At 41.8% G+C, this 25,703-nt stretch overlaps 3 protein-coding genes across 8 annotated transcripts in view; all 3 read right to left on the bottom strand.

The window, feature by feature from the left end:
* The window catches only part of wdr18 (WD repeat domain 18), a 102,039-nt gene extending 98,241 nt beyond the window's left edge, over positions 1-3,798 (bottom strand). The window contains exons 1-3 of the mRNA XM_046301364.1: positions 3,425-3,798; positions 2,141-2,251; positions 297-430 (exon numbers count right to left, since the gene is read on the bottom strand). Of these exons, the coding sequence (XP_046157320.1) occupies positions 297-430; positions 2,141-2,251; positions 3,425-3,634 (455 nt within the window). The 5' untranslated portion in view covers positions 3,635-3,798. The remainder of the gene's footprint in view (positions 1-296; positions 431-2,140; positions 2,252-3,424) is intronic.
* A 132-nt stretch (positions 3,799-3,930) lies between these two features.
* Positions 3,931-15,984, bottom strand: LOC123997205 (PWWP domain-containing DNA repair factor 3B-like). 6 transcript variants are annotated; one of them, XM_046301359.1, is made up of 16 exons: positions 15,515-15,984; positions 14,633-14,712; positions 14,371-14,441; positions 14,199-14,269; positions 13,148-13,356; positions 12,518-12,599; positions 10,510-10,647; positions 10,314-10,384; positions 10,101-10,180; positions 9,729-9,789; positions 6,916-6,991; positions 6,696-6,746; positions 6,103-6,353; positions 5,806-6,006; positions 5,481-5,569; positions 3,931-5,381 (listed from the first exon to the last, which is right to left on the bottom strand). In XM_046301359.1, exons 2-16 carry the CDS (start codon positions 14,687-14,689, stop codon positions 5,309-5,311), a joined length of 1,581 nt encoding a protein of 526 aa, XP_046157315.1. In that variant the 5' UTR covers positions 14,690-14,712; positions 15,515-15,984; the 3' UTR covers positions 3,931-5,308. The 6 variants fall into 6 exon arrangements, with proteins under 6 accessions (XP_046157315.1, XP_046157317.1, XP_046157316.1 ...); XM_046301361.1 differs by lacking the exon at positions 15,515-15,984 and adding an exon at positions 15,435-15,453; XM_046301360.1 differs by lacking the exon at positions 15,515-15,984 and adding an exon at positions 15,400-15,418.
* Positions 15,985-16,828: 844 nt separating this feature from the next.
* Positions 16,829-22,176, bottom strand: si:ch211-1a19.3. The gene is made up of 5 exons (XM_046301365.1): positions 21,699-22,176; positions 20,663-20,759; positions 18,134-18,287; positions 17,849-17,970; positions 16,829-17,642 (listed from the first exon to the last, which is right to left on the bottom strand). Coding segments are annotated over exons 1-5 (699 nt in total). The 5' UTR covers positions 22,023-22,176; the 3' UTR covers positions 16,829-17,640.
* Between the last annotated feature and the right edge of the window lie 3,527 nt (positions 22,177-25,703).

Here is a 25,703-nt window from a genome sequence, read left to right as displayed (position 1 = left end):
CCCACTGTAGTTTAGGTCAGGAATGACAAAATGTGTTAGCATTTAGTTAGCATTGTCTATGAGATTTTATGCTTGTTAGCATTGCTAACCTTAGGATTAATCAGAGTATCAGTGGGGTTTCAAACAGCACCCCTTGTGTTCAGAGCGGGTATTAATGAATATCCAGGTATGGCACAAGTTCAGTATGAAGGTATGACAATCTGGATACCGTCCAAGCCTACTCAACAGCGTTTGGAGAAAATGGTTTAAACAGGGTCGGCGTAATTAACACACTCCAGTGTAAGAGCTGTTTGTACCTGGCTAGACTCCAGACCAGTGCCAGGTTGTCTTTGCCTCCTGAGATGAAATGGCTGCTGTCGTCACTGAAGCGTAGGCAGGTCAGGTCTTGGTAATGGCGGTTCAAGATGGCCAGCAAATTCCCAGAGGAAACCTAGAATGACAATTTCATTAATATCAAATGCCACTTAGCCGAGAGAGAAGTTAATTTTATCACTGTATGAACATCTATTTCACTGACCAATGGAGTATCGCCTTATGAGAGTCATGCTGTTACAATCAAATGATAGATAATGAGAAACCCCACTTTCAATTTGGAAAGCTGAAAAAAACCTAAGCTATAACTTGTGTTTATTGATCCGTCAAACACAGATGTTGAGGAAATCAAACAGCAAATTAAGGATTTACAGTCACTAAATATGTGAATAAAATTACAATTCATGGGAGTAATCTCCTCATATCTCATTAAAAAAACAGTCTATGGTGAGGATATAAAGTAGTTCAATAGTAGCACTATTGAGAGATCAGTTGGAAAAAGTGATTTTCTACTTTCTGCACACACCACTGTCAGTGTGAACCAGAGTGACTTGACAAAACACTGGCCAAACAAGATGTAGCTACAATCAAAACGGAATTAAACAGTTCAGTCTGCTGTGAAGCATTCATCCATTTATACGGGTAGGAGTCTAGCTACATTTTCAGATATATACGTTTTTTTCAGAAAGTCGTTTTCATTGCAGGTTAAAGCGGACTGTTCGCTAGCTAGCGAACATTAGCTTGCTGACTCGCTAGCTAGCTAACGTTACGTGTATGATCTGTGTAGTAATATTATTCAAATCAGATTTTGTTATAGCCTAATGTTAGCAAACATTGAACCTGGTTGGTTAGCTTTAGCTACCTGCAGACTCACACTACAGCTATGACAATGTTTGTATTGGTTGGTAGTAGTAGAAGGAGTTGGGATTATGCTGGTTCATTGTTTAGCTAGCTAGCTACTAGTGCATGTCTAAACAAAATTGAAAAAGACTGCATGTCTAAAAACACTTCAACAGATGATTACATGACCCATCAAGTTAGCCAAGTGTGTCTTGGGATGATTATGGACATCTATAGTATTTCATGAACATGTGCACATGTCTAGACAATAGTGACCCATCCATTAACGAAATGTGGCTTGGGGTTATAGCATTTCCTTTACATGATCCATCAATTTAGACAAGCGTGTCAGGTAAGCGCCATCTAATAATTATAAAATATTTCTATCTGGACACTATCCGTTTTTGATATTGCTACTATGAAAGTTACCATTTCACTGTACTGTGTACACCTTCTGTATCCTGTGAATGTGACAACTCAACTTTTTATTTTATATAGTGTGTGTTTACCAGAGACGGTAACGTGAAGAATATGACCTGCACAAAAATCAGATTAGGATATAGACCAAGGACTAGATCAAGTGTATTTTTAGTTGGTGTTTTTCCTTATTGTAGGCTACTACTGTCACCACTTTTAGTCTTGAAGTCTTTGGCTGTTTAGTAATCACTCTGTTTAGCAAATTACCTCATGTGAATCCATAAAGAGATGGGTGGGGCTAAGGCTTAAGAGGGTGTGAATGATGCTGAATGGGTGTAGACAACAAAGAGCTCTCCAGTAAGTGTACCAAAACATTCATGGGCCATTTTCTCAAAAGTGGAGTTACAAGTTTATCAACTTTAAAGCAGAATTACTTAAATTGTTATTCAACTGCAGTGTATGATATACCACTTTCTAGCTTAGTCTCTACTTTTATCCAATGTAAAAAACACAATTTCAAATGCTGCTACATAAGACCGGATCGAGGCGGCCGGTCACATATCTGTCTCACCTCCCATAAGTAGATGGCATCAGCAATGCCTGCCACCAAGTACAGGCCATTGGGGGATGCAGTCAAGCATGTCACAATCCCAGGGCACACAATTTTCTGCTGCAGCTGATCCTGAAATAAAAAATATGTACATGTTTGATGCGTGTCAGCCTACATCGGAATGGGATATTTAGTTCTATTACCTTTGTAGCCAATGCCAGTATTTGCATCTAATTCTATAGATATTCATTAATTCAGGCAACCTTTGAGACTACTGCCACAAAAACATGTTTGCTTCATTCTACAGATAAAACTAATGTCAGCATTTTAATATGACCCCCACATCTTGTTCACCCACTGGAACAATATAGTTCACATAAAAAGTAATGTACACATCATTCCACACCATGAATGTACAGGTGTCTGTCAAAATAAAGGAAACAACTTAAATTGGGTCTTATATTCACCACAACAGTTTCACAAGCTGTCTCAGGTGCTACTACAGAATCTCCCATAGGTGTTCAGTTGGGTTGAGACCTGGTGATTGACACATACAGCCTTTAAACCCCCTATGCTTCTTTGAGACCCCTCTTTCAAAGTCACATATCTTATTCTAGCCATGGTAGACAAAATAATGGGCAGCTATGCATGTTTTATACATCACCCTAATGATGAGATGTTAATTGCTTAATTAACCCAGGAGCAAGACCTGTGTTGAAGCACCAGTTTTCAATGTACTTTGTAGCAATCATTTACTCAAGTGTTTCCTTTATTTTGACAGTCAACTGTATTGTCATTATAGTACTATGGTGTGTACCATCACTGCCCCAATATTATTCAAGCCCGGAGACCCCCATGGTGTGCAGAATAATGTTCTAGTCCAGTCCTAATGCACCTGATAAACTGTTGATTAGATGAATGAGGTGTGTTAGTGCTGGACTAGAACAAAGCCAAAGGCCTGTATACCTTGTGATTCAGGACTAGAATTGAACATCACAACTGGTCATCTCTATCACTGATTAAGTGAAACTCCATGTGTCCTTCGTTTAAAAAAATCGTGCATTCATCCCATGTGTAATAGTTAGGCCCATCTTCTATCCGTATCTAGCCAACGACAGAAAACACGTTTCACAATGAATAACCTTAGCCACCTTGCTAAACTAACCGGACAGACATACAAACAAGCTAGCCATATGTAACGTTAGCTAGCTATGTCCAGAGACCTTTCAGAGCATTATCTCCAGAGAACTATGAACAGCGCTCGCGCCCCTAGCAAGCTAGCCAACGTTACCTAGCTACCTTTACCTTTCTCTGGATTTCCCACACGTTGATGAAGTTTTTCCCGAGTTGGGCTCCGAGGATGTACTCTCCATTCAAAACTGTGAGTGACCTCGAAGAAGTATTGCCACCTCGATAGGCCAAGAGATTTGTGCCCGAATGGAGTTCCAAAACGGCACAGTTCCATAGCTGTCCAGCCGAATCGGCACTCAGAACTATTTCCATAGGCGCGGACATCTTTGAACAGCACGCGTTGTTTTGGAAGTAAAGGAACTCAACGCATGCGCATACACGTCATTTCCTGATTGACGGTATGGACTCTGGGTTATGTAGGTTTATATCTTTTACCTTAAACTAGGCATGTTAGTTAAGAACAAATTGTTATTTACAATGACGGCCTACACCGGCCAAACCCTCACGAATTCTGTAACCAAACACCGGCCAAAACCTAACTCGCACCAATTGTGCGCCGCTATATGGGACTCCCAATCACGGTCGTCTTGGCAACAGAGAATATATGCAGCAAACATGTGTAAAAACAACGTAATTTTATTGCTTTCATCCTGAGATCCGCTTTGTCGATACAAACATACCTCACCCAGAATAATAGCAACAAGTTCAATAAAATAACTGTAAAGGAAAATACATCGAAAACAAACAAACCACCACCGTTGTAGCTATTTCAATTTGTACATTACATTTACATTTAAGTCATTTAGCAGACGCTCTTATCCAGAGCGACTTACATGTATCTCTGCCCATCACACAAGATGATCAATCATGCCAAATAACTAGACCGCGTGACAAATGACCTAATTTCACTTTAACTGGAATTTTGCTTTTTCAAGAGCTCCTCACTTGAATCTGTATCACCAATTATGGAAGGAAGTTGAGTAACATACCGAGTATGCAATTGTGGATTCCATTCAACTGTAGCTCCAGAAAATAATTGTTGGGGGGGGAAGCCATGGAAAATAAACAAACCAGTACCGTTATAGCTACAGCAATGTACACTGCAAAAACATATAAATGCAACATGTAAAGTGTTGGTCCCATGTTTCATGAGCTGAAATTAGAGAATTGAATGTTAATCTCTCTACCATTAACTGCATCACAACCGCAGCACACGTGTATGGCGTCATGTAGGTGAGTGGTTTGGATGCCAACGTGTGAATTTAGTGTTCCATGGTAGTGGTGGGGTTATGGTATGAGCAGGCATAAGCTATGGACAACGAACATAATTGCATTTCATCAATGGCAATTTGAATGCACAGATACACTGTGACACTGTGACAAAATCCTGAGGCCCATTGTCATGCCATTCATCTGCCGCCATCACCTCATGTTTCAGCATAATAATGTACAGGCCTCATGTCGCAAGGATCTGTACACCATTCCTGGAAAATGTCCCAGTTCTTCCATGGCCTGCATACTCACCAGAAATTGAGTATGTTTGGGATAAGCGTGTTCCAGCTTCCGACAATATTCAGCAACTTCACACAGCCATTGAAAAAGAGTTCCACAGACCACAATCAACAGCCTGATCAACTTTATGTGAAGATGTGTCACGCTGCTTGAGGCAAATGGTGGTCACACTAGATACTGATCCACGCCCCTACCATTTTTATAAAGGTATCTGTGGCCAACAAATACATATCTATATTCCCAGTCATGTGAAATCGATAGATTAGGGCCTAATTAATTTATCTCAATTGACCGATTTCCTTATAGGAACTGTAACTCAGTAAAATCTTTGAAATTGTGGCATATTGTGTTTATATTTTTGTTCAGTATACAAATGATTGTATTGAAAAATAAAGAGTATGTAACCTATAAACACATAACCTATGAACAATATAAACACTAGTGGCATTAGCCAATGAAAACCCGAAACAGAACACACAACCCTTCTTATTCTTTATCGTTTCTGCAGTGCTTTCTCTTCATCTGCTGCACAATCATAAGGTCAAACTCCTCTCGCTCTCTGAAATGATTAAAAGGAAATACTATCAGCAAAATAAAAACAAGCTACAGTCCATGAAATCACAAAAAATAACAGACAAATACAGTGTCAACCTCTCACCTATTACTGATGCCAGGCCCTTGTGAGTATTTCTCTTCAGCCTTAACCAGGGATATGTCATCGACCTCCGAGATTCCATGAATGACAGCCTGAAAATGTCAAACTTTGAGATGGAATAAAAGAAAGGACAGTTGGAGAGCATAGGACACAAAAACACAATTGAATAACATATAGTTCTGTATTTGCATACTACTGCAAGAACACTAGCCTGGTCGCATTTGAATGCGCTTCACTGTAATAGCTAACTCTCACAATTGTTGTCATGCCATTTGAGCATTTACAAATCTAGGACCAATCCGCAAAAACACTCAAGACATTGAGTCACCTCTGGTAAGAGCACTTCAAGGATGAAGCGGATCTGATCTATCTCTGGCAGACTTGGCAAGGCTTCCTCCATGACGCTCCTGAGATAAGTGAAAACCTGCTCCACCTGCTGGTCCGTCTCAAAGTAGGGGTCCACTGCTTGACCACTGGCCTTGCGGAAGGCTTTCAGCCACTTGGACACCACCTGACCGCTGATAATAGCCTATGATATGGAGAAAAGAGAAGAAAAGATGCCTAACCATTGCCCAGGGATAAGCTGTTTTACTCTCTTCTTCCCTCAGCTTACTAACTCTCTGACCTGCAAGTGCCTTTCCACGCCTCTTTTATCGACGATGAACTGCAGTAGTTTGTCATTGGCCCGGTCCCGTGCAGCCTTGGCGCGGTCAGGTAGCAGTCTCTTGGAGACCTGTGGCTCCTGTTCACTGCCCTTGGTGGTCGCATGGTCTTCCGGAGTCCCCTGGTAATTTCTCTGGTCCTCCACGTCTTGACTTGGCGAGGCCAGATAACTGTCAGATGGGCCGAGAAGGTACAGCTTTCTCATAGGGATGCCTGGCGGGCAGGAGCACAAATAGGAGTAATACAATGGAATTGGCAATAATTATTATACGCTGACAATCTGACAATGTTAAACAAAAGTGTTAAACTTTCATAATGGTTCATAGAGAAGAATGCCTCATTGTTATCAACCAGAGTATGGAGGTTCCTGTCAAGAAATGTTGCTCGATATTCTCATTCTACTATCGCCTCCTTGGCACATGGTTTGTTTTGATAGTTGTTCCTGCCAGTCTGTGGAAGCACCTGACTTGCTTGCTTGTACCTAGGAATTTGCATTAAATAGCAATGAAATAGGTACAAAAAATGACTTTGAACACAGGCCATTTCAAAACTTACTGATGTCATCAGCAACATACTCAACGAGGGAACCGGAAAATGAACCACAACCTGGGGGAACAAATGCATAAACATTTGATTCACTGGTCATTCAATTATATGCAGGCTTAGAACCTTAATTGATTGAAACACTAGCTACAGAACATTGTGTACTGCATATCCAACTGAAGACATTGGACAGAGTCAAATCCTAACCTCCTATGTTTGAAGGTTCTCTTACCAAGGCGAATTCTATAGTCCCCAATAAGCTTCAGGCAATAGTGGATGGCAGTACCATATATCTCCTTGGCTTTGTCCTGTGAGAGATACCCACATTTCACCTCACATTCTCCATACATACAAAACTGAAGTAACATATAGACAGTAAGTAAATACAAAGCAATTTCAATAGCTAGGTTTCCATCCAATTAGTGACTGATTTTCATGTAAATAATCTCAAATCTGCAGAAAACCAATATGGGCATTTTCCCACCAGAGATGTGTTTCCCTCAAAATGACTTGTTGCAGATAAAAAGGCAGTGAGTGATGACATAGCGCACATAAAAATAACTTTGGGTTTCCATCACATTTTCAACTCTACTGATGGTTGTCACAATTTTTTTTGCGTTATATAGCGAATGTACCCACTCTGGTCTTGGCACATGCTCCCTAGCCAACAGCTCGCAGATACAGTGCAGGCATAGCCTACATAACAGGATTATTTTGGACAATACAGCGATATTATTTGTATTTGTCAAACGACAGACATGCATCGATTATCATGTCATCAGAATAAGATACTAAACATTTATTGGAAAGGAGCATCAAGCTCATCAAGGTGCACGGTCATCACCCTGTGATTTATTTCAAATCAAATTTTATTTGTCACATACACATGGTTAGCAGATGTTTATGCGAGTGTAGCGAAATACTTGTGCTTCTAGTTCCGACAATGCAGTAATAACCAACGAGTAATCTAGGTAACAATTCCAAAACTACTACCTTATACACACAAGTGTAAAGGGATAAAGAATATGTACATAAAGATATGAATGAGTGATGGTACAGAGCGGCATAGGCAAGATGCAGTAGATGGTATCGAGTTCAGTATATACACATATGAGATGAGTATGTAAACAAAGTGGCATAGTTTAAAGTGGCTAGTGATACATGTATTACATAAAGATGCAGTAGATGATATAGAGTACAGTATATACATATACGATGAATAATGTAGGGTATGTAAACATTATATTAGGTAGCATTGTTTAAAATGGCTAGTGATATATTTTACATCATTTCCCATCAATTCCCATTATTAAAGTGGCTGGAGTTGAGTCAGTGTGTTGGCAGCAGCCACTCAATGTTAGTGGTGGCTGTTTAACAGTCTGATGGCCTTGAGATAGAAGCTGTTTTTCAGTCTCTCGGTCCCAGCTTTGATGCACCTGTACTGACCTCGCCTTCTGGATGATAGCGGGGTGAACAGGCAGTGGCTCGGGTGGTTGTTGTCCTTGATGATCTTTATGGCCATCCTGTGACATCGGGTGGTGTAGGTGTTCTGGAGGGCAGGTAGTTTGCCTCCGGTGATGCGTTGTGCAGACCTCACTACCCTCTGGAGAGCCTTACGGTTGTGGGCAGAGCAGTTGCCGTACCAGGCGGTGATACAGCCCGACAGGATGCTCTCAATTGTGCATCTGTAGAAGTTTGTGAGTGCTTTTGGTGACAAGCCAAATTTCTTCAGCCTCCTGAGGTTGAAGAGGCGCTGCTGCGCCTTCTTCACGATGCTGTCTGTGTGGGTGGACCAATTCAGTTTGTCTGTGATGTGTACGCCGAGGAATTTAAAACTTACTACCCTCTCCACTACTGTTACATCGATGTGGATAGGGGGGTGTTCCCTCTGCTGTTTCCTGAAGTCCACAATCACCTCCTTAGTTTTGTTGACGTTGAGTATGAGGTTATTTTCCTGACACCACACTCCGAGGGCCCTCACCTCCTCCCTGTAGGCCGTCTCGTCGTTGTTGGTAATCAAGCCTACCACTGTTGTGTCGTCCGCAAACTTGATGATTGAGTTGGAGGCGTGCGTGGCCACGCAGTCGTGGATGAACAGGGAGTACAGGAGAGGGCTCAGAACGCACCCTTGTGGGGTCCCAGTGTTGAGGATCAGCGGGGTGGAGATGTTGTTACCTACCCTCACCACCTGGGGGTGGCCCGTCAGGAAGTCCAGTACCCAGTTGCACAGGGCGGGGTCGAGACCCAGGGTCTCGAGCTTGATGACGAGCTTGGAGGGCACTATGGTGTTAAATGCCGAGCTGTAGTCGATGAACAGCATTCTCACATAGGTATTCCTCTTGTCCAGATGGGTTAGAGGAGTGTGCAGTGTGGTTGAGATTGCATCGTCTGTGGACCTATTTGGGCGGTAAGCAAATTGGAGTGGGTCTAGGGTGTCAGGTAGGGTGGAGGTGATATGGTCCTTGACTAGTCTCTCAAAGCACTTCATGATGACGGAAGTGAGTGCTACGGGGTGGTAGTCGTTTAGCTCAGTTACCTTAGCTTTCTTGGGAACAGGAACAATGGTGGCCCTCTTGAAGCATGTGGGAACAGCAGACTGGGATAGGGATTGATTGAATATGTCCGTAAACACACCAGCCAGCTGGTCTACGCATGCTCTGAGGGCGCGGCTGGGGATGCCATCTGTAGCCTAATAAACTACATGCTTTCCCGACTCATAGTGGGAGGAAGACCCGTCATCGCGTGACTCCACGTTTACATTTACATTTACATTTATGATGGTTATTATCTCAATATTTCTCGCATAATACAATTTACAGGCATGAAAAGATCACCTTGTCTAGCATGTTTGATTTTGTCGACATTTGGATAGCTAGATGCTTCTATCAGGACTGTCGTGCCATTATTACCTAACATGTACTTCACTTGCATAAAAAGGTTGAATGGAAAACAGGATCTACATGTCAATATTTGGAAGTCAACCATGGCACATTAATGACATAATATTTATCATATACTTTAAGTGCAAGTAAAGAAAAATCTCACCACCAACTCATTTGACTCCTCACAGTCAAAGGGCTTGATATTCTTTAAGGAGACCTTGACGCTAAAGAAGGGTAAAATAAAATGTTTTATTCATCCTTCAAAGTAGTGTCACTAAATAAATATGTGACTAACCTTGGAGCCACAGTAGGGCAGAACTATGCGAATGATTCATGTTTCCTTCCTACCTTCTTTCGTAAAGACCAAATTCCGTCAGGTTACAGCCATAAACATACATATTCGTCTTGTTTACATAGAGATCACTTGTTACAGCTAATAACAGCACATGAAAACAGCTTCCCAGCATAAATTATGTTTGAAAACATCTACACTTTGATATCTACAATCATTATCAGTATTATTGAAGATGCTCACCTCTTCCTCTTCTGTGTGAAAAGAAATGTGTCGATGAACACGACGCTGGCTTTCTTCTCTTTGCGGGAAACATACATGATCTGACGATGACATGAGAAGCAAACATGTCATACATGCAAGTGTAAGTCCAGTCCCATTCCAAATCACTAATGATAGAAGAAAGCATACTAGGAATGAGTAGGAGTGAAAATCAATTGGACTAATGAAAATTACCATAGCAGGCCAGAAGGGGCAACGTCGATATTTACACCAGACACAAGCTCCCTTTGTGATGGATAGGGTTTCTGGGGGGGGGGTGGCACAAAAAGAAAATCATCCAATCTTTCATAACAAAGTAAACCAATGAAACAATGTCATATAGACTTCATGTGAGACATGCAGTTTAGAGAGCAGTGTAAAACTAGCTTACTCTTTGGTGAAGTGAAACTGGGTAGGTCATCATCCTCCAGACTACTGTCCTCCTGTTCGTCGAAGGACACTTGGAGCGGTTGCAGTGGGGATGAAGAAGGTGGAGTAAGGCTCAAATCACTTGACACATCGGCCACACCTATGCAGTGACACAAATTTCACACGTACCAACTTATTACAATCTACAATCTTCAAATGGAATATTAAAGTGTTCCTGCTTACATTGAATGGCATACAGTGCATTCGGAAATTATTCAGACCCCTTGACTTTTTCCACATTTTGTTACGTTACAGCCTTATTCTAAAATGGATCAAATACATTTTTCCCTCATTAATTTACACACAATACCCCATAATGACAAAGTGAAAACAGGTTTTTCGAAAAGTGTAGCAAATGTTTTTTTTTCTTCAAATGGAATATTAAAGTGTTCCTGCTTACATTGAATGGCATACAGTGCATTCGGAAATTATTCAGACCCCTTGACTTTTTCCACATTTTGTTACGTTACAGCCTTATTCTAAAATGGATCAAATACATTTTTCCCTCATTAATTTACACACAATACCCCATAATGACAAAGTGAAAACAGGTTTTTCGGAAAGTGTAGCAAATGTGTTTTACGTATTTACATAGGTATTCAGAACCTTTGCTATGAGACTCGAAATTGATCTCAGGTGCATCCTGTTTCCATTGATCATCCTTGAGATGTTTCTACAACGTGATTAGAGTCCCCCTGTGGTAAATCCTATTGATTGAACAGGATTTGGCACACACCGGTCTATATATAAGGTCCCACAGTTGACAGTGCATGTCAGAGCAAAAACCAAGCCATGAGGTCGAAGGAATTGTCCGTAGAGCTCTGAGACTGGATTGTGTCGAGGCACAGATCTGTGAAAGGGTATCAAAAACATAATTGCAGCATTGAAGGTCCCCAAGAACGCAGTGGCCTCATCATTCTTAAATGGAGGAAGTTTGGAATCACAGTTTGTTAAAGGGCACCTAAAGGACTCTCAGACTATGAGAAAGAAGATTATCTGGTCTGATGAAACCAAGATTGAACTCTTTGGCCTGATTGCCAAGCATCACGTCTGGAGGAAAACTGGCACCATCCCTACGGTGAAGCATAGTGGTGGAAGCATCATGCTGTGGGGATGTATTTTCAGTGGCAGTGACCTGCTCCAGAACGCTCAGGACTTGAGACTGGGCAAAGGTTCACCTTCCAACAAAACAACGACCCTAAGCACACAGCCAAGACAATGCAGGAGTGGCTTCGGGACAAGTCCTTGAGTGGCCCAGCCAGAGCCCAGACTTAAACCTGATCAAACATCTCTGGAGAGACCTTAAAATAGCCTCAAACCAATGCTCCCCATCCAACCCGACAGAGCTTGAGAGGATCTGCAGCGAATAATGAAAGTCCCCAAATACAGGTGTGCCATGCTTCTGGCGTCATACAAAGTACTGAGTAAAGGGTCTGAATAATTATGTAAATGTGATCTATTTTTTATATTTGTTTAATTTGTAAAAATTTGTTTTTGCTTTGACATTATGGGGTATTGTGTGTAGCTTGATGAGGGGGGAAAACAAATTTAAACATTTTAGAATAAGGCTGTAACGTAACAAAACGTGGAACACATTTTATTTGTCCCGTGCGCCGAATACAACAGGTGTAGACCTTAACGTGAAATGCTTACTTATACAAGCCCTTAACCAACAATGAACTTCAAGAAAAAGAGTTAAGAAAATATTTACTAAATTAATAAGAAAATATTTACTAAATTAATAATAAAATAACTAACGAGGCTATATACAGGGGGTACCGGTACCGCGTAAGAGACGGTAGCACCAACATTATGAACAAAATAAGTTACAAACAATGTGAAAAAACACAAAATACCACAGGTGGTTAGGAGCCCGTAAAACGGCAGTTATCCCCTCCGGCGCGCTAAAAGTCAAGGGGTCTGAATACTTTCCGAATGCACTGTATGCAATTTGAACCTATTTGGCTTACTGTGAACAGTGACATTCTCTTGAGCTGCACCCGGACTTGTTTTATGAGAGGCACAATCGTTGTTTTCCTCAGACTGAGGCTCCTGTGGGGACATTAGCAACATCATGGCATGATTGTTATGATGGCATTATTAACTCAACTGGCGTCAAAAGTAGTGGAGAGCCATATTAAAGCATTGAAACAGTTGCAGTGGTGACTGACCTAGTTCTCGTGAATTAAAATTGTCTGTGTGACATTTGTGTCTAGTGTCAAGTTTGCAGCACAGAAGTACCTGTGTCTCAGCGTGCCTATACATAAGTCTGAACTTGGCTGCCCTTTGCTTAGGTGTCTCATAGGCATCCCATAACTTGTGACTGGAATGTCATGAAGTGTTCTCTGGTGATGTATTGAGAATTGGCCTCTGTCTGGCCTGCTTTGGTGGACTGGTATCCTCATTCTCACTCAAATTCCTAGAATTCCACAAGCTGGACCACTGGGCTTGCTGGGTCCGCCATCTCTGACTATTGCAACACTTCCTTCTAATCTTAAGGGCTTGTGAGGACCTCATTTGAGCGCTCTTCAGTATCTACTACTACTAATGTCTCTAAGTTTTGTTCTTTCCTGGTCTGCTTCTGTATCACTTTTGCTCACATTTGCTCGGATGACGCGTCTTGCTCTCGTTTCTTGCTCTTCAGGCGCCGATGGCAACTGTTGGTCTCTTCCCTTTTCGGATGTTCTGGGGTCTCCTAACACCAGAGTGCTGCTCGTCTCTCCTGAGGGGAACATATCCAATGCCAAGCGCAGTGCTCTCCGGTATTTCAATTCTCTTATTGGGTCCCTCCTTTTGGAAGCATGTTCACCTGCGCGAGGATGAAAGATACTATTGTTGTTCCGTCTTCACGAGTTTGGGATAAGAGTGATGTGGGAGATTTAAGTGACATTGTATGCAAGCACACATGATCATATTGTAACCAACAATCATATAATAGCAAACAAGGCATTGTAGTTGACATGTATAATCTCATATGTTAGCATCTTTACTCTTATCTGATCCCATGATGTCCAAAATATCTGCCCTTTACACTAGATGATCAATCATGCCAAATAACTAGTCTGCGTGACAAATTAAATAATTTCATTATTACTGGTCAGGTCTTCATTGTTTCAGTATCACCAAGTATGGCAGTAAGTTGAGTAACATATCAAGTATGCAAATGTGGATTCGACTCAACTGTACAACACTTTGTCCTACAAGTACTCACTAACTCAAAGGCCTACTTACGGGAAGTCACTCCCTAATCTGAAATGGTATCGGAATTAAATTATGTAAATGTCTTGACAACTGCTGAAAGTGAGCCAGGTTTATAATTACAAAATGTTTATGATCTCTACGGGACAAACTGAAATGGAACCGAATGTTGACTAGAGAAACACCAACACACAAAGGCCTAGGCAGCTACAAGGAAATAATCCCTGCTTCAGATGGCTCATCGGTGATATGGGAGATGAAGTTGGACAGTATAAAGGTGTAAAACTCTGCATATCTCAAAAGGAAATGAGGCTCATTGTACACGAACAGAGCCACTTCCATTGTCTCTAGTCATGTGACATAAGATAACTTGTGGTTAGGAGGAAGAATTGACTGGCACTGGTTAATAAATGAAGGTACTGTATGTTGACAGAGAAGTGTTGTGGGACTTACTCAGATGTCCAGAGATGCTCTCGATGCATTCTTGGGTCAGGGCTTGCGTTTCCTTCTGCTGCACCCACACTCTGCAAAACAAAATACACACTCATCTAATGGTTATTGATGAATGTATCCAGGTCAGAGCAAGAGAAGTGTACTGAGTTTGTCAATAACAAGAGGTGCCTACCTGTGACCTTCTCCCAACATTTCCACTTCCATATCATTCTTCCTCTTGGAATTGCACACTCTTCTCAAAACCTTGTACAAGTGAAACAATAGCTGTATGTGAAACGGATGCTAAATACTGCACCCCTTCCCTCCAAAATACTGTACTAGAGAGCTTTTGAGAACATGTGTACAGATTCCATCTGATACTGACAGGGATGTGTGGTCATTTGTGTATGTGCACGTATCCAAATGATGTTAGCCTGGTAATGTCTTTGCCTTACCTTAGCTGGCCAGTGGTGGCCTTTCCACTTGCATAGGAGATATTCAGATGCTTCCATGTAACTAGCTAGCTAGCCAGAATCTGCAGGGCGACAATCTCAATGTAGTGAGCATAGAATTAAGAATGAATATTATCGTTGTTATTGGTATGGCTTGGAGGCTATCGTCTAGCTATGACGTTTCAAAAATATTACTGGCTGATATTTGATAGCTTGAACCAAAAAAACAAAAGTCCTGCTACTATTTCCTAAATGTTCCTTAAGTAACTGTAGTTGATGGGTTTACTGTTCCTTCGTATCAAAACAAATCCTAACCACTTTCGAATTTGCAGTGGGCCAGCCAGCTACTGTCGTCGTCATTATGAGCAACAAAAAACAATGAATATCCCCTGCCAACCCACGCAAAACGATTTTGCAGTATATTTACTCACTCAGATGATTGAGGTGTGACAAGAATGAGTTTATCCAATGACCAGATCAGCTAGGCTACAATTTTGTAGAAATTAGAAGAGTACTGTAGCTAGTTGCTACAGTACTAACGTTAGCTAGCTACTATCAGGGATAGTCCCGAATGAAACTTTACCACATGCATAACATAAAGTTCCCCCCATATTCAACTCTCGTCTCCTGGCCAGCCGCGTCATACGCTGCGTCAGGCGCTGCGCACACGCAAGCAGACTTGCTTTGGGGAAGAAGCAGGCTACCGGTAGGTACAGTGTGTTAATCAAACCATAATACGATAAGAATTACATGGCGTATCCAGAATTTACTTTTCGTAGCAGGTTCGGAGAATTTACACGTGCACCTTTTAGCAGACACTCTTATCCAGAGTGATTTACTGGAGCAATTAGGGCGAAGTGCCTTGCTCGTGGGAACATTTTTCACCTTAGTCCATTCAGGCGACCTTTCGGATACTGGCCCAACGCTCTAAACCGCTAGGCTTCGTGTCACCCTACACAGCAGGTTAGCATAAATAGCATAGCAGGTTGTGACAATTAGGTCACGGTTAGGAAAGGGGTTAGGGTTAGTTAAAATGCAAAAAAATCACCCAGAAACAACGAAACATTTTTTACATTTCGGCTATTTATGCATCACTTCCGTCCGTAGCTGTAGTCAATCTAGTCACAACCTAGTTTTACTATTGCCACTACAATCACCGACTGTGGGGCTAATATAATATTTCCAGGCTGCATGTTTAGCGAGAGGGGTATATTTCAACAAAGTGTGCGCTGTCAGGGCAAGCCTGCATTAGCATACATTTGTCGATGCATCTTTCCAGACAGTACAGTAGGCCTCTGGCTGCTACCAGACCCCCTTGTGTGAGGGCCTGTAGGGGGCACTCCTTGCTCTGATACAGGACATTCCAAAGCCCTAGACTAGTAATTTATATGGTCGCAGGCCAGGGCAGTTATGATGGGGACAGTGTCCTGCAAAGGGTGCCAACACCCTTTGGTTGGGGGGACAGTGTCCTGCAAAGGGTGCCAACACCCTTTGGTTGGGGGCCCACCTCCAGGGGGCCCCCGTGATAGCATATGAACACGTCATAAGCAATGGCAAATTGCAGGAAATTTGCTTTAAAACAGCAGGAAATGTGTGTTTAGCTGATTCATAACAGTAGTCAATCGAAGGTGTAAATTTAATTTGCCTGACAACTCAAACTGAATTCTTCTGCTGCTCTATGTTCAATGACAAATTTTCTAAACGTCGCTTTGCCCACATGTTTTCTGGCTCTGGCCCAACCCAAAATGTGTAGAATTGCAGGAAATTTGCTTTAAAACGGCAACATTTGCTCTCAGCCTCATGACAAAAAGTGTAGAATGGCATTATAAAACTGCATTTATTTTCTGACAATGTTTTTGTTGTTGTTTTTTGGGGGGCTGGAGGTCCCTTGGGGGTAGGTGGCCCAAATGCATTATTCTGGCCATGGTGAACAGTCATCACAGATCATCTCTAGTACTTGTAGCCAGTGTAGGTTCATTCTGGTGTCATGACCAAATTCCCAACCTAGGCTTGGCTGCTCACATTATCATTCCCAGCTCACTGTGAACCCCTCTCCTTTCCACTACATTCAACAGGTCGTTGTTGAGAAGAACATTCATAATACAACAACAACTACTGGTATGTTCTTATTTTTCTCATTTAAAATATTGGTAGAAGAGTTTAGAAATTAAAGTGACAAATGAATGGCCAGCTCCAAAATAATTGGACAGACTTTATTTTATGAATTCCCCCTCCAGGACAACTTTTGTTTGTAATTTAATACATGGTGCAAATTAATCATATATGAAATATATAAAAAACCAGTACACCAGGCACAAAATATTATCTAGCTAGTGTCTTCTTGATACCCAATCCCGTCGCGCATCTCCTCCACCTCTTAACCCTCCCCATCTCACCATCCCATGTACATAAAGCTGTTTATTATAGGGAAGAAGGTAATCTACAACCAAAAAGTAGGAAAGAACTAGCGGCGTAAGAATTTTAAAAAATGTGTGGGGGGGGGGGGGAGAAGTCAAGACAGGACAAACAAGAGACGACCAGACAGTACTTATAAAGTACATTCAAACATTTACACACAAATAAATACAGAGACCTTTAACCTAAACGAAAGTGTGCTTTCTTGAAATATCCCAGAAAATGGGCATTAAAACCCTATGTATTCAATTCAATTGTAGCCTAGGTAAGGGTACGGTTCAACAATAAAATAAGCCAACATATATAAATGTGAGAGTGGTAAATGCAGCTGAAAACCATTCAAAAGCAACAAATAAGTATAACCCTTTTGTCCAGGACAAAGTTTTACCATTTTTGTTTAACAATTCTTAAAATATAATTGAAAAAGAAACAAAAGAAACTATAATCATTGACCGATTCCCCAATTAGTTTCCTAACAGTGAAAGATGTACAGCAGTGATATCCATATAATATCAAGTCCAGGTCCCTCCTATTGTCCTGGAGAACAGTGTTCCCCTTGAATCGTCTTCGCTGACCCCACTGGCTATGCATTATGTTCCTGGAAACCACGTGTAATTAAAATATTTTATCACATTGAGATATGGATTATAGACAGTTGCAGACAGTGTCTATGAATATCGACTCAAACAAACTACGATTTATTATATGCTTGTTATGATCTTTGATTTATCTTCCACACTGCTTAGAAGCTTCCATGGCATTGAATAATGATGCTTAGTTAGCACCCCGTGCTATTACACTCACATGTTATCAATTGCAGACTGATGCAGAGGACCACGGCCAAGGCAAGAATGCTAGTCTGGGGTGCGGCAACGCCGTCATCCAGTAGCTCGGAGGCATGGCCACCGTCCTTTTTGCACTTCTGCCTGTAAATATAACCATGGTTCAAGAAACAATATCGACACTCATAAAAGGTAAACCAGCCAGGCTTATTTAGCTGATTCATAACAGTAGTCAATCTGAAGGTGTAAATTCATACCAGCTCGGTGTAAATCTGTACCAGCTCAGTGTCACTGGATTGATACTTACAGCTGCTTCTGTAAATACAGCTTGCTGGACTCGCAGGCCTTGGTCTGGCTCTCGGCTGCTATCCGCTGGCTCTCAGCAGCTGAATGCAAAGCCACACAGGACGCCCACTTGTGAGAGGCCTGTGTCAGGTTCTCGTGAAGTAATTCAATGTGCTCTGAAATCATAATAAGGCCTAAATCAGAACATTGAGTGACAGAAATAAAACATGTAATCTGTGTTTACAACAATAAGTTTTGAAATTCAGTGACAGTGACATTTAATGCTAAGGCATACTTTGTGTAGTTAAGGCAGTTTTCGATGTCTTCTTTGATAGACAAAAATAGGACATCCCTAGTTCATATAATGCCTTATTAACTTATAAGGTCATGTCTGGCCCTAGGATTGCTTATCAGTATGAGTGGTGTACTGTACATGGCTCCATGACGTCTCTTAACTATTTTGGGAATTGTCTGGCAGCAAAGGGGTTTCACTCACATTAGCTGTGTTTTTCTAATTTTCCAATGTAGGCAAGACTGCAGCAATTAGATGCTAGCTATGCTGTTTGACAGGGCTCTCCTAGACAGCTAAAATGTTGTAAACGTATTTCTTATTAAGACCCTGTTGAAGGCGGGGTGCCTGATATTTATCAGAACAGGCATCTCCCCTTTCACACAATGTGTAATTTCCATATGGCCTTTACTCAGGAACTTATAATTTCCTTCTGTTGTTCAAAGTCAGGAAATCTACTGTAAAAAAAAGTCACAGCTACTGTATTTATTTGCTAGCCCCTTGGTTACTGCTTACTTAGCTCTGGAATACACTTCTTATCTGTAGGGTTTTCAGCATTTAGCGGTTAGCTCACACCCCTTGAGTTTTGTTGTTATAGCTTGAATTTAAAATGGATTAAATGTAGATGTTTCTGTCACTGGCCTACACGCATTAACCTATAATGTCAAAGTGGATTTATGTTTTCTGAAATTTGGACTAATTAAAAATTCAAAGCTGAAATGTTTTGAGTCAATAATTATTTAACCCCTTTGTTATGGCAAGCCTGAATAAGTTCAGGAGTAAAAATGTGCTTAACAAGTCATGTCACTCTGTGTGCAATAATAGTGTTTGACATGATTTATGAATGACTACCTTGTCTCTGTACCCCACACATACAATGATTTGTCATGTCCCTCAGTCGAGCAGTGCATTTCAAACATATTCAACCACAAAGACCAGGGAGGTTTTCCAATGCCTCGTAAAAGAAAGGAACCTATTGGTAGATGAGTTAAAAACATTTTTTTAAAGCAGACATTGAATATCCCTTTGAGCATTGTGAAGTTATTAATTACACTTTGGATGGTGTATCAATACACCCAGTCACTACAAAGATACAGGCGTCCTTCCTAACTCAGTTGCTGGAGCGGAAACAAACCACTCAGGGATTTCACCATGAGGGCAAGGGGGACTGTGAAACATTTAGAGTTTAATGGCTGTGATACAAGAAACTGAGGATGGCTCAGCAGCATTGTAATTATTCTACAATACTAACCTAATTGACAGAGTGAAAAGAAGGAAGCCTGTACGGAAAAAAAATATTCCAAAACATGCATCCTGTTTGCAACAAGGCACTAAAGTAATACTGCAAAACATGTGGCAAAGCAATTAACTTTTTGTCCTGCTAAAGAGTGCTATGTTTGTGGCAAATCCAATACAACACATTACTGAGTACCACTCTCTGTATTTTCAAGCATAGTGGTGGCTGCATCCTGTTATGGGTATGCTTGTCATCGGCTGTTGTTCCTGAGTGGCCTAGTTACAGTTTTGACTTAAATCGTCTTGAAAATCTATGGCAAGATTTGAAAATGGCTGTCTAGCAATAATCAACAACCAACTTGACAGCGCTTGAAGAATTAAAAAATAATAATGTGCAAATATTGTACAATCCAGGTGTGCAAAGCTCTTAGAAACTTACTCAGAAAGACTCGCAGATGTAATTGCTGCCAAATGTGATTCTAACATGTACTGATTCAGGGATCATGTAAGTGAGATATTTCTGTATTTCATTTATAATACATTTGCAGACATTTTTAAATTCATGTTTTCACTTTGTCATTATGGGGTATTGTGTGTAGCTGGGTGGAGACATAATATATTTAATCAATTTTAAATTCAGGCTGTAACACAACAAAATGTGGAATAAGTCAAGGAGTATGAATACTTTTAATGGCACCGCAGAAGTAGCCTGTGTGACTGCTTTTAAAGAATGGTAAACAGATGGGAGGGCTATTGAAGACATTCCCTCTGCTAGAACTTGCACTTAAATCCTAATTTGTCATCCGTTTCCAACGTTTGTAATCACAGCCTTAGATGATGTAAACTCATTTTTGAAGGCGCAATATCCAACCAATGTGTATTTATTTACTGTAGCTAGGGTGGTTTCTATGGTTACAGGGGAAAATGCTGCTAAGAATATCGTGGCTGAGAAAGTGCTCCTTTCATGGTAGCCAATACCAGAGGCAAAAATCCCATACCCTCCCACCGTGACATCAATTTTCCTACCTTGGTTTAGCATGATTTCTGAAGTGAGGTTTGCCTCGATTTCTTTATGCGTCTCGATTTCTTTTTCCAGGACTGTAATGTTTCCACCCAAAATAACCTGCAACAAAGACAGTGGTGGTCATTGAGTAACTCCTCAGGAATTCCCAGAACTAGTTAATACAACTTCTGTGAACATTGGCACAGTCATCCCGAGGAGTCCCTCCTATCACATATTTGAAATGCTGAGTGAAAGCAGGCTTGTGACAGAACCAGGTTTGGCTATGAGAACAGCCTCTGAAAACATTCCTTTCATCCAGCGTTTTTATGTGAAACAACACCAATGAACACATGTACTCTAATACAGTATCTATGAAGAAAATAGGTGGAAATAATGATCTCATCAAAGACAACGGTGAAAGATTAAGACCTTTGTGCTTAAAGAACATGGACTGCTGCCGAAATGGCAATATTTTCCCTACATACTTCTGGTCAAAAGTAGAGCACTATATAGGGAGTAGGGTGCCATTTCAGACACAGACGTGGTGTGCCCTATTTCTGCATTCCCTCTTCTTCCAGGAAGGGTTGATCTTGACCTCCCACCCACTCCCTGGGAAGGACTAGCTGCTTTTAATATTTTGATTGCTGCATTTGCAGAGTATTTGCATAACTGTCCACATTAAATGGATACTGTCTGTCCATTGTGCCTCTGGTTGTTATGTAAAGGCCTAATGTGGATTTTCGGTCTGCCATTTATTTTCACAAGTAATTATTTGGCATGATGATACAGTAACATGTTTTGAAACTGTTACAAACAGTCAAATGGAAATGGTATTTTAAAAAACATGAAATCATAGCCATGCCTGTTTTAGATTAGTTTTGGATGTCCAATCAATCTAAAATGACACATCGGGTACAACAGAGAGGGTAGAAGGAGAGAGGCAGAGGATAACTGGCAGCTTGAGGGATTGAGCAAGTCAGTTGTAACCTCAGGCCTGCGGGAACCAGAGAGGGGAGTAGGAGGGGAGGGAAAGCAAAGCGAGGCAATGCAAACACTCACGTTTTCCTGCCGACAGTCATCCAGGGACACGTTGGTCTGTCCCAGGTGCTCCAGGAGCCTCTCTGTCTCCCTCAGCTGCCGGGTCTGGTTGGCATGGCCCTCCTCCACCATCTCCTCCAGGGCTGCCTTGTTCTTGGCGTACACCACCCTGGCCCCCTCGTGCTTCTCCGTCAGGGTCTGTAGTTCAGCTCGGCACTGGCTGGCACTCTTCATGTCTGGAGAGGTGGCCCACACCACAATGATGATGAGGGAGATTACCGACCACAAGGCCAGGCAGGCGATCACAATGTTGCGGGTGGTCTGCGATGACTTGGAGCTGGCCATGGTGAACAAGAAGGTTGTGGTGGTGGTGCTGATGATGATGATGATTGGAAAAAGTTGATCCGGAGTGTTCCCTGTCCTGCGGGAGGTTTCTGTGTAAAGAGGCAGGAGGTTCCTCTCAGAGTGAGTAACTGACTGAGTCTGTCTAAAGGATGAACCTCCCCTAAAACTCTGCCTCTGCTGGACAGGAAAGGGGTGTGGCCCTGGCTCTCCCCCCTCTGCCCCCTACTTACCTCCCACTCTGTTCCCTTCATGCCCTGATAGGGGGGGCAGTAATTATAAAGGAAATCACAACATTCGACACGAGAGACAGAGAGAGGAGATATGAGCTGTTCCCACACACACACTGTGTCAGCTGCAAGGAACACTATGAGGGGAAATGAAAGCAAAACTCAAAAGTGCCTGGTGTAAAGCTGTGTATTTCCCTGAAAGGGTGTGTGTGTGTTTCTGTTTCCATTTCTCAGTCGCAGAGAGAAACCTGGCAGGACTCCCAACTCCACATAGAGCTGGCCTTGAACGCAGCTTCGCGTGGAGAGTTCAGTCACACAGCCTGTTTTGGTTCTTCAGCTATGTCTTATTATAACACTTTCACAAGAGCATGAGTGCAGTGGCTGAGGCAGCGACTCAGTGTTTCCTGAGCTCATTCCAGCAGGGCCCTAAGAGAATCCATGGCACACAGACACACCCCAAACAACTCAGGCAACCCAGTTGCTATGCTCTTAGAAAAAAGGATTTAGGATAACCCTTTTTGATTCCAGAGAGAACCCTTTTTGTTTCCACAAAGAACCCTCCTACATGGAACCTTAGAGTTCTATCTAGAGTCAAAAATGGTTCCTCAAACGGTTCTATGGGGACACCCGAAAAAAACATTTTAGGTTCTAGATAGACTAGGGGGGGGAAAAGGTGCTGTCTGCCCCCTTCATCAACAAATTACGACAAAACTGAACTCTGCTCCTGTTTGAGAATGTAATCTGTATACCCGTAATAGATAAGGATGTAGTTGGATGTATTTTGGTTGTATGTATTATTTTCCTCCGTCACAATCTAAACTGACACCAATGTTATGCCTTTGTCATGCATGTTTGATTTCATTATATTGAATTCCTCTGATCAAATACCCATCCAAGTTCCAGATAAAACATTCCACAGTAGTCTGAGAAAGGAATGACTCACTTTGCTTTTTCAGCTACCCTCCTATGTGACAATAAAAAATAAAAAGGGCCTGGAAAGCACAACTTCCTCACTCTTTGTCCTCATGAACCTCTTTGCCAAAACATCCAAAAATGGTAAGGAAAATTAAGAGGATGTGGAAATGAGATGGCTCTTGGTTGGATACTGAGTGAACAAAACATTAGGATCACCTTCCTAATATTTATTTGCACCCCCTTTCCCGTTTGCCCTCAGAACAGCCTTAATTCGTAAGGGCAGGGACTCGACAAGGTGTCGAAAGCATTCCACAGAGATGCTGGCCATGTTGACTCCAATGCTTCCCACAGTTGTGTCAAGTTGGCTGGATGTCCTTTGGGTGGTGGACCATTCTTGATACACACGGAGAGTGGAAAACCAAGCAGCCTTGCAGTTCAAAGGCACAAATCTTTTGTCTTGCCCATTCACCCTCTGAATGGCACACAGACAATACATGTCTCAATTGTCTCAATGTTTAATAATCCTTCTTTAACCTGTAACCTCCCCTTCATCTACACTAATTGAATGGGAGCATAGCTTTCTCCCGGTCAGTCTATTTCATGGAAAGAGGTGTTCCTAATGTTTTCTACACCTCAGGTATATAGTATATTACAACACTTCAGGAACTGGCCCGTAGTAAGTTGAGTGAAATGCAAAATACCTTCAAAAATTGGAAGTATTTAGGTATTGGTACAAATTAAGGAAACAGGTTTCAAGCAAGTTTTTAGAAATGTTCTAGAATTCAGGGGCATATTTTCAATTTCTCAAACACTCAGTTGGTAGAGCATGGCACTTGTAACGCCAGGGTAGTGGGTTCGATCCCCGGGACCACCCATACGTAGAATGTATGCACACATGACTGTAAGTCGCTTTGGATAAAAGCGTCTGCTAAATGGCATATATTATTATTATATTATTATAAGAATGTGCCTTGTAAGTTGGCATATGCATTACTATTCAAAAGTTTGGATCCACCAATTCATTCAAGGGTTTTTCTTTGTTTTTACTATTTTCTACATTGTAGAATACTAGTGAAGACATCAAAACTATGAAATAACACGTGGAATCATGTAGTAACCAACAAAGTGTTAAACAAATCAAAATATATTTGAGATTCTTCAAAGTAGCCACCCTTTGCTTTGATGACAGCTTTGCACACTCTTGACATTCTCTAACCAGCTTCAAATGGTTGCACCTGGAATTAATTTAAATTAACAGGTGTGCCTTGTTAAGTTCATTTGTGGAATTTCTTTCCTTCTTAATGCGTTTGAGCCAATCATTTGTGTTGTGACAAGTTAGGGGTGATAGCCCTATTTGGTAAAAGACCAAGTCCATATTATTGCAAGAACAGCTCCAATAAGGAAAGAAAAATGACAGTCCATCATTACTTTAATACATGTCATTCAGTCAGTCAATGCGGAAAATCTTTGAAAGTTTCTTCAAGTGCAGTCGCAAAAAACATCAATCACTAGGATGAAACTGGCTCTCTGTCACACCCTGATCTGTTTCATCTGTCTTTGTGCTTGTCTCCACCCCCCTCCAGGTGTCTTCAATCTTCCCCGTTATTCCCCAGTGTATTTATACCTGTGTTCTCTGTTTGTCTGTTGCAGGTTTGTTTTGTTTTGTGAAATCTACCATCGTTTTGCCCCTTGCTCCTGGCTGTTCTAGTTCCGGTTTTCTAGTTTTCCCCTGATTTGCCCATTCTGCCTGCCCTGAGCCTGCCTGCCGTTCTGTACCTTGCAACACCACACTGGATTATTGAACCCTGCCTGCTCTGACTCTGAGACTGCCTACTGTTCTGGACCTTTTGGACCCTATCTGGATTACTGACCTCTGCCTGCCCTTGGCCTGTCGTTTTGCCTGTACAAGTAATAAACTTTTGTTTCTTCCGCATTGTCTGCATCTGGGTCTTACCTGAAATGTGATACTCTCATGAGGACCGCCACAGGAATTGAAGACCCAGAGTTACCCCTGCTGCAGAGGATACATTCGAGTTAACTGCACCTCAGATTGCAGCCCAAATAAATGCTTCAGAGTTCAAGTAACAGACAGGTCTCAACATCAAATGTTCAGAGGAGAATCAGACCTTCATGGTCGAATTGCTGAAACCACTACTAAAGGACACCAATAAGAAGAAGAGACTTGATTGAGCCCAAAACCACGAGCAATGGACATTAGACCAGTGGAAATCTGTACTTTGGTCTGATGAGTCCAAATGTGAGATTTTTGGTTCCAACCGCCGTGAGAAGCAGAGTAGGTGAACAGATGATCTTCGGGGTGGGGTTCCCACCGTCAAGCATGGAGGAGGTGTGATGTTGTGGGGGTGCTTTGCTGGTGACCATGTCTGTGATTTATTTAGAATTCAAGGCACACTTAACCAGCATGGCTACTACAGCATTCTGCAGCGATACGCCTTCCCACCTGGTTTGCGCTCAGTGGGACTATCATTTGTTTTTTCAACAGGACAATGACCCAAAACACACCTCCAGGATGTGTAAA

This window comes from Oncorhynchus gorbuscha, linkage group LG15 (assembly GCF_021184085.1).
Source record: "Oncorhynchus gorbuscha isolate QuinsamMale2020 ecotype Even-year linkage group LG15, OgorEven_v1.0, whole genome shotgun sequence".
Lineage (NCBI taxonomy): Eukaryota > Metazoa > Chordata > Actinopteri > Salmoniformes > Salmonidae > Oncorhynchus > Oncorhynchus gorbuscha.
The sequence above is the reverse complement of the archived record's forward strand: the minus strand, read 5'-3'. Positions and strand labels throughout refer to the sequence as shown.

Excerpts from the sequence above, each read along its gene's own strand:
- LOC123997205 (XM_046301359.1), bottom strand. The coding sequence starts at position 14,689 with ATGGAAGCATCTGAATATCTCCTATGCAAGTGGAAAGGCCACCACTGG. Across the intron at positions 12,600-13,147 it reads GACGCGTCATCCGAGCAAAT|GAGCCTCAGTCTGAGGAAAA; the intron begins GTGAGCAAAAGT and ends ATGTCCCCACAG. Across the intron at positions 6,354-6,695 it reads GTATGTTGCTGATGACATCA|GCATCCCTATGAGAAAGCTG; the intron begins GTAAGTTTTGAA and ends CCTGCCCGCCAG.
- si:ch211-1a19.3 (XM_046301365.1), bottom strand. The coding sequence starts at position 22,022 with ATGGCCAGCTCCAAGTCATCGCAGACCACCCGCAACATTGTGATCGCC. Across the intron at positions 20,760-21,698 it reads ATGACTGTCGGCAGGAAAAC|GTTATTTTGGGTGGAAACAT; the intron begins GTGAGTGTTTGC and ends TCTTTGTTGCAG. Across the intron at positions 17,971-18,133 it reads CTGTATTTACAGAAGCAGCT|GCAGAAGTGCAAAAAGGACG; the intron begins GTAAGTATCAAT and ends TTATATTTACAG.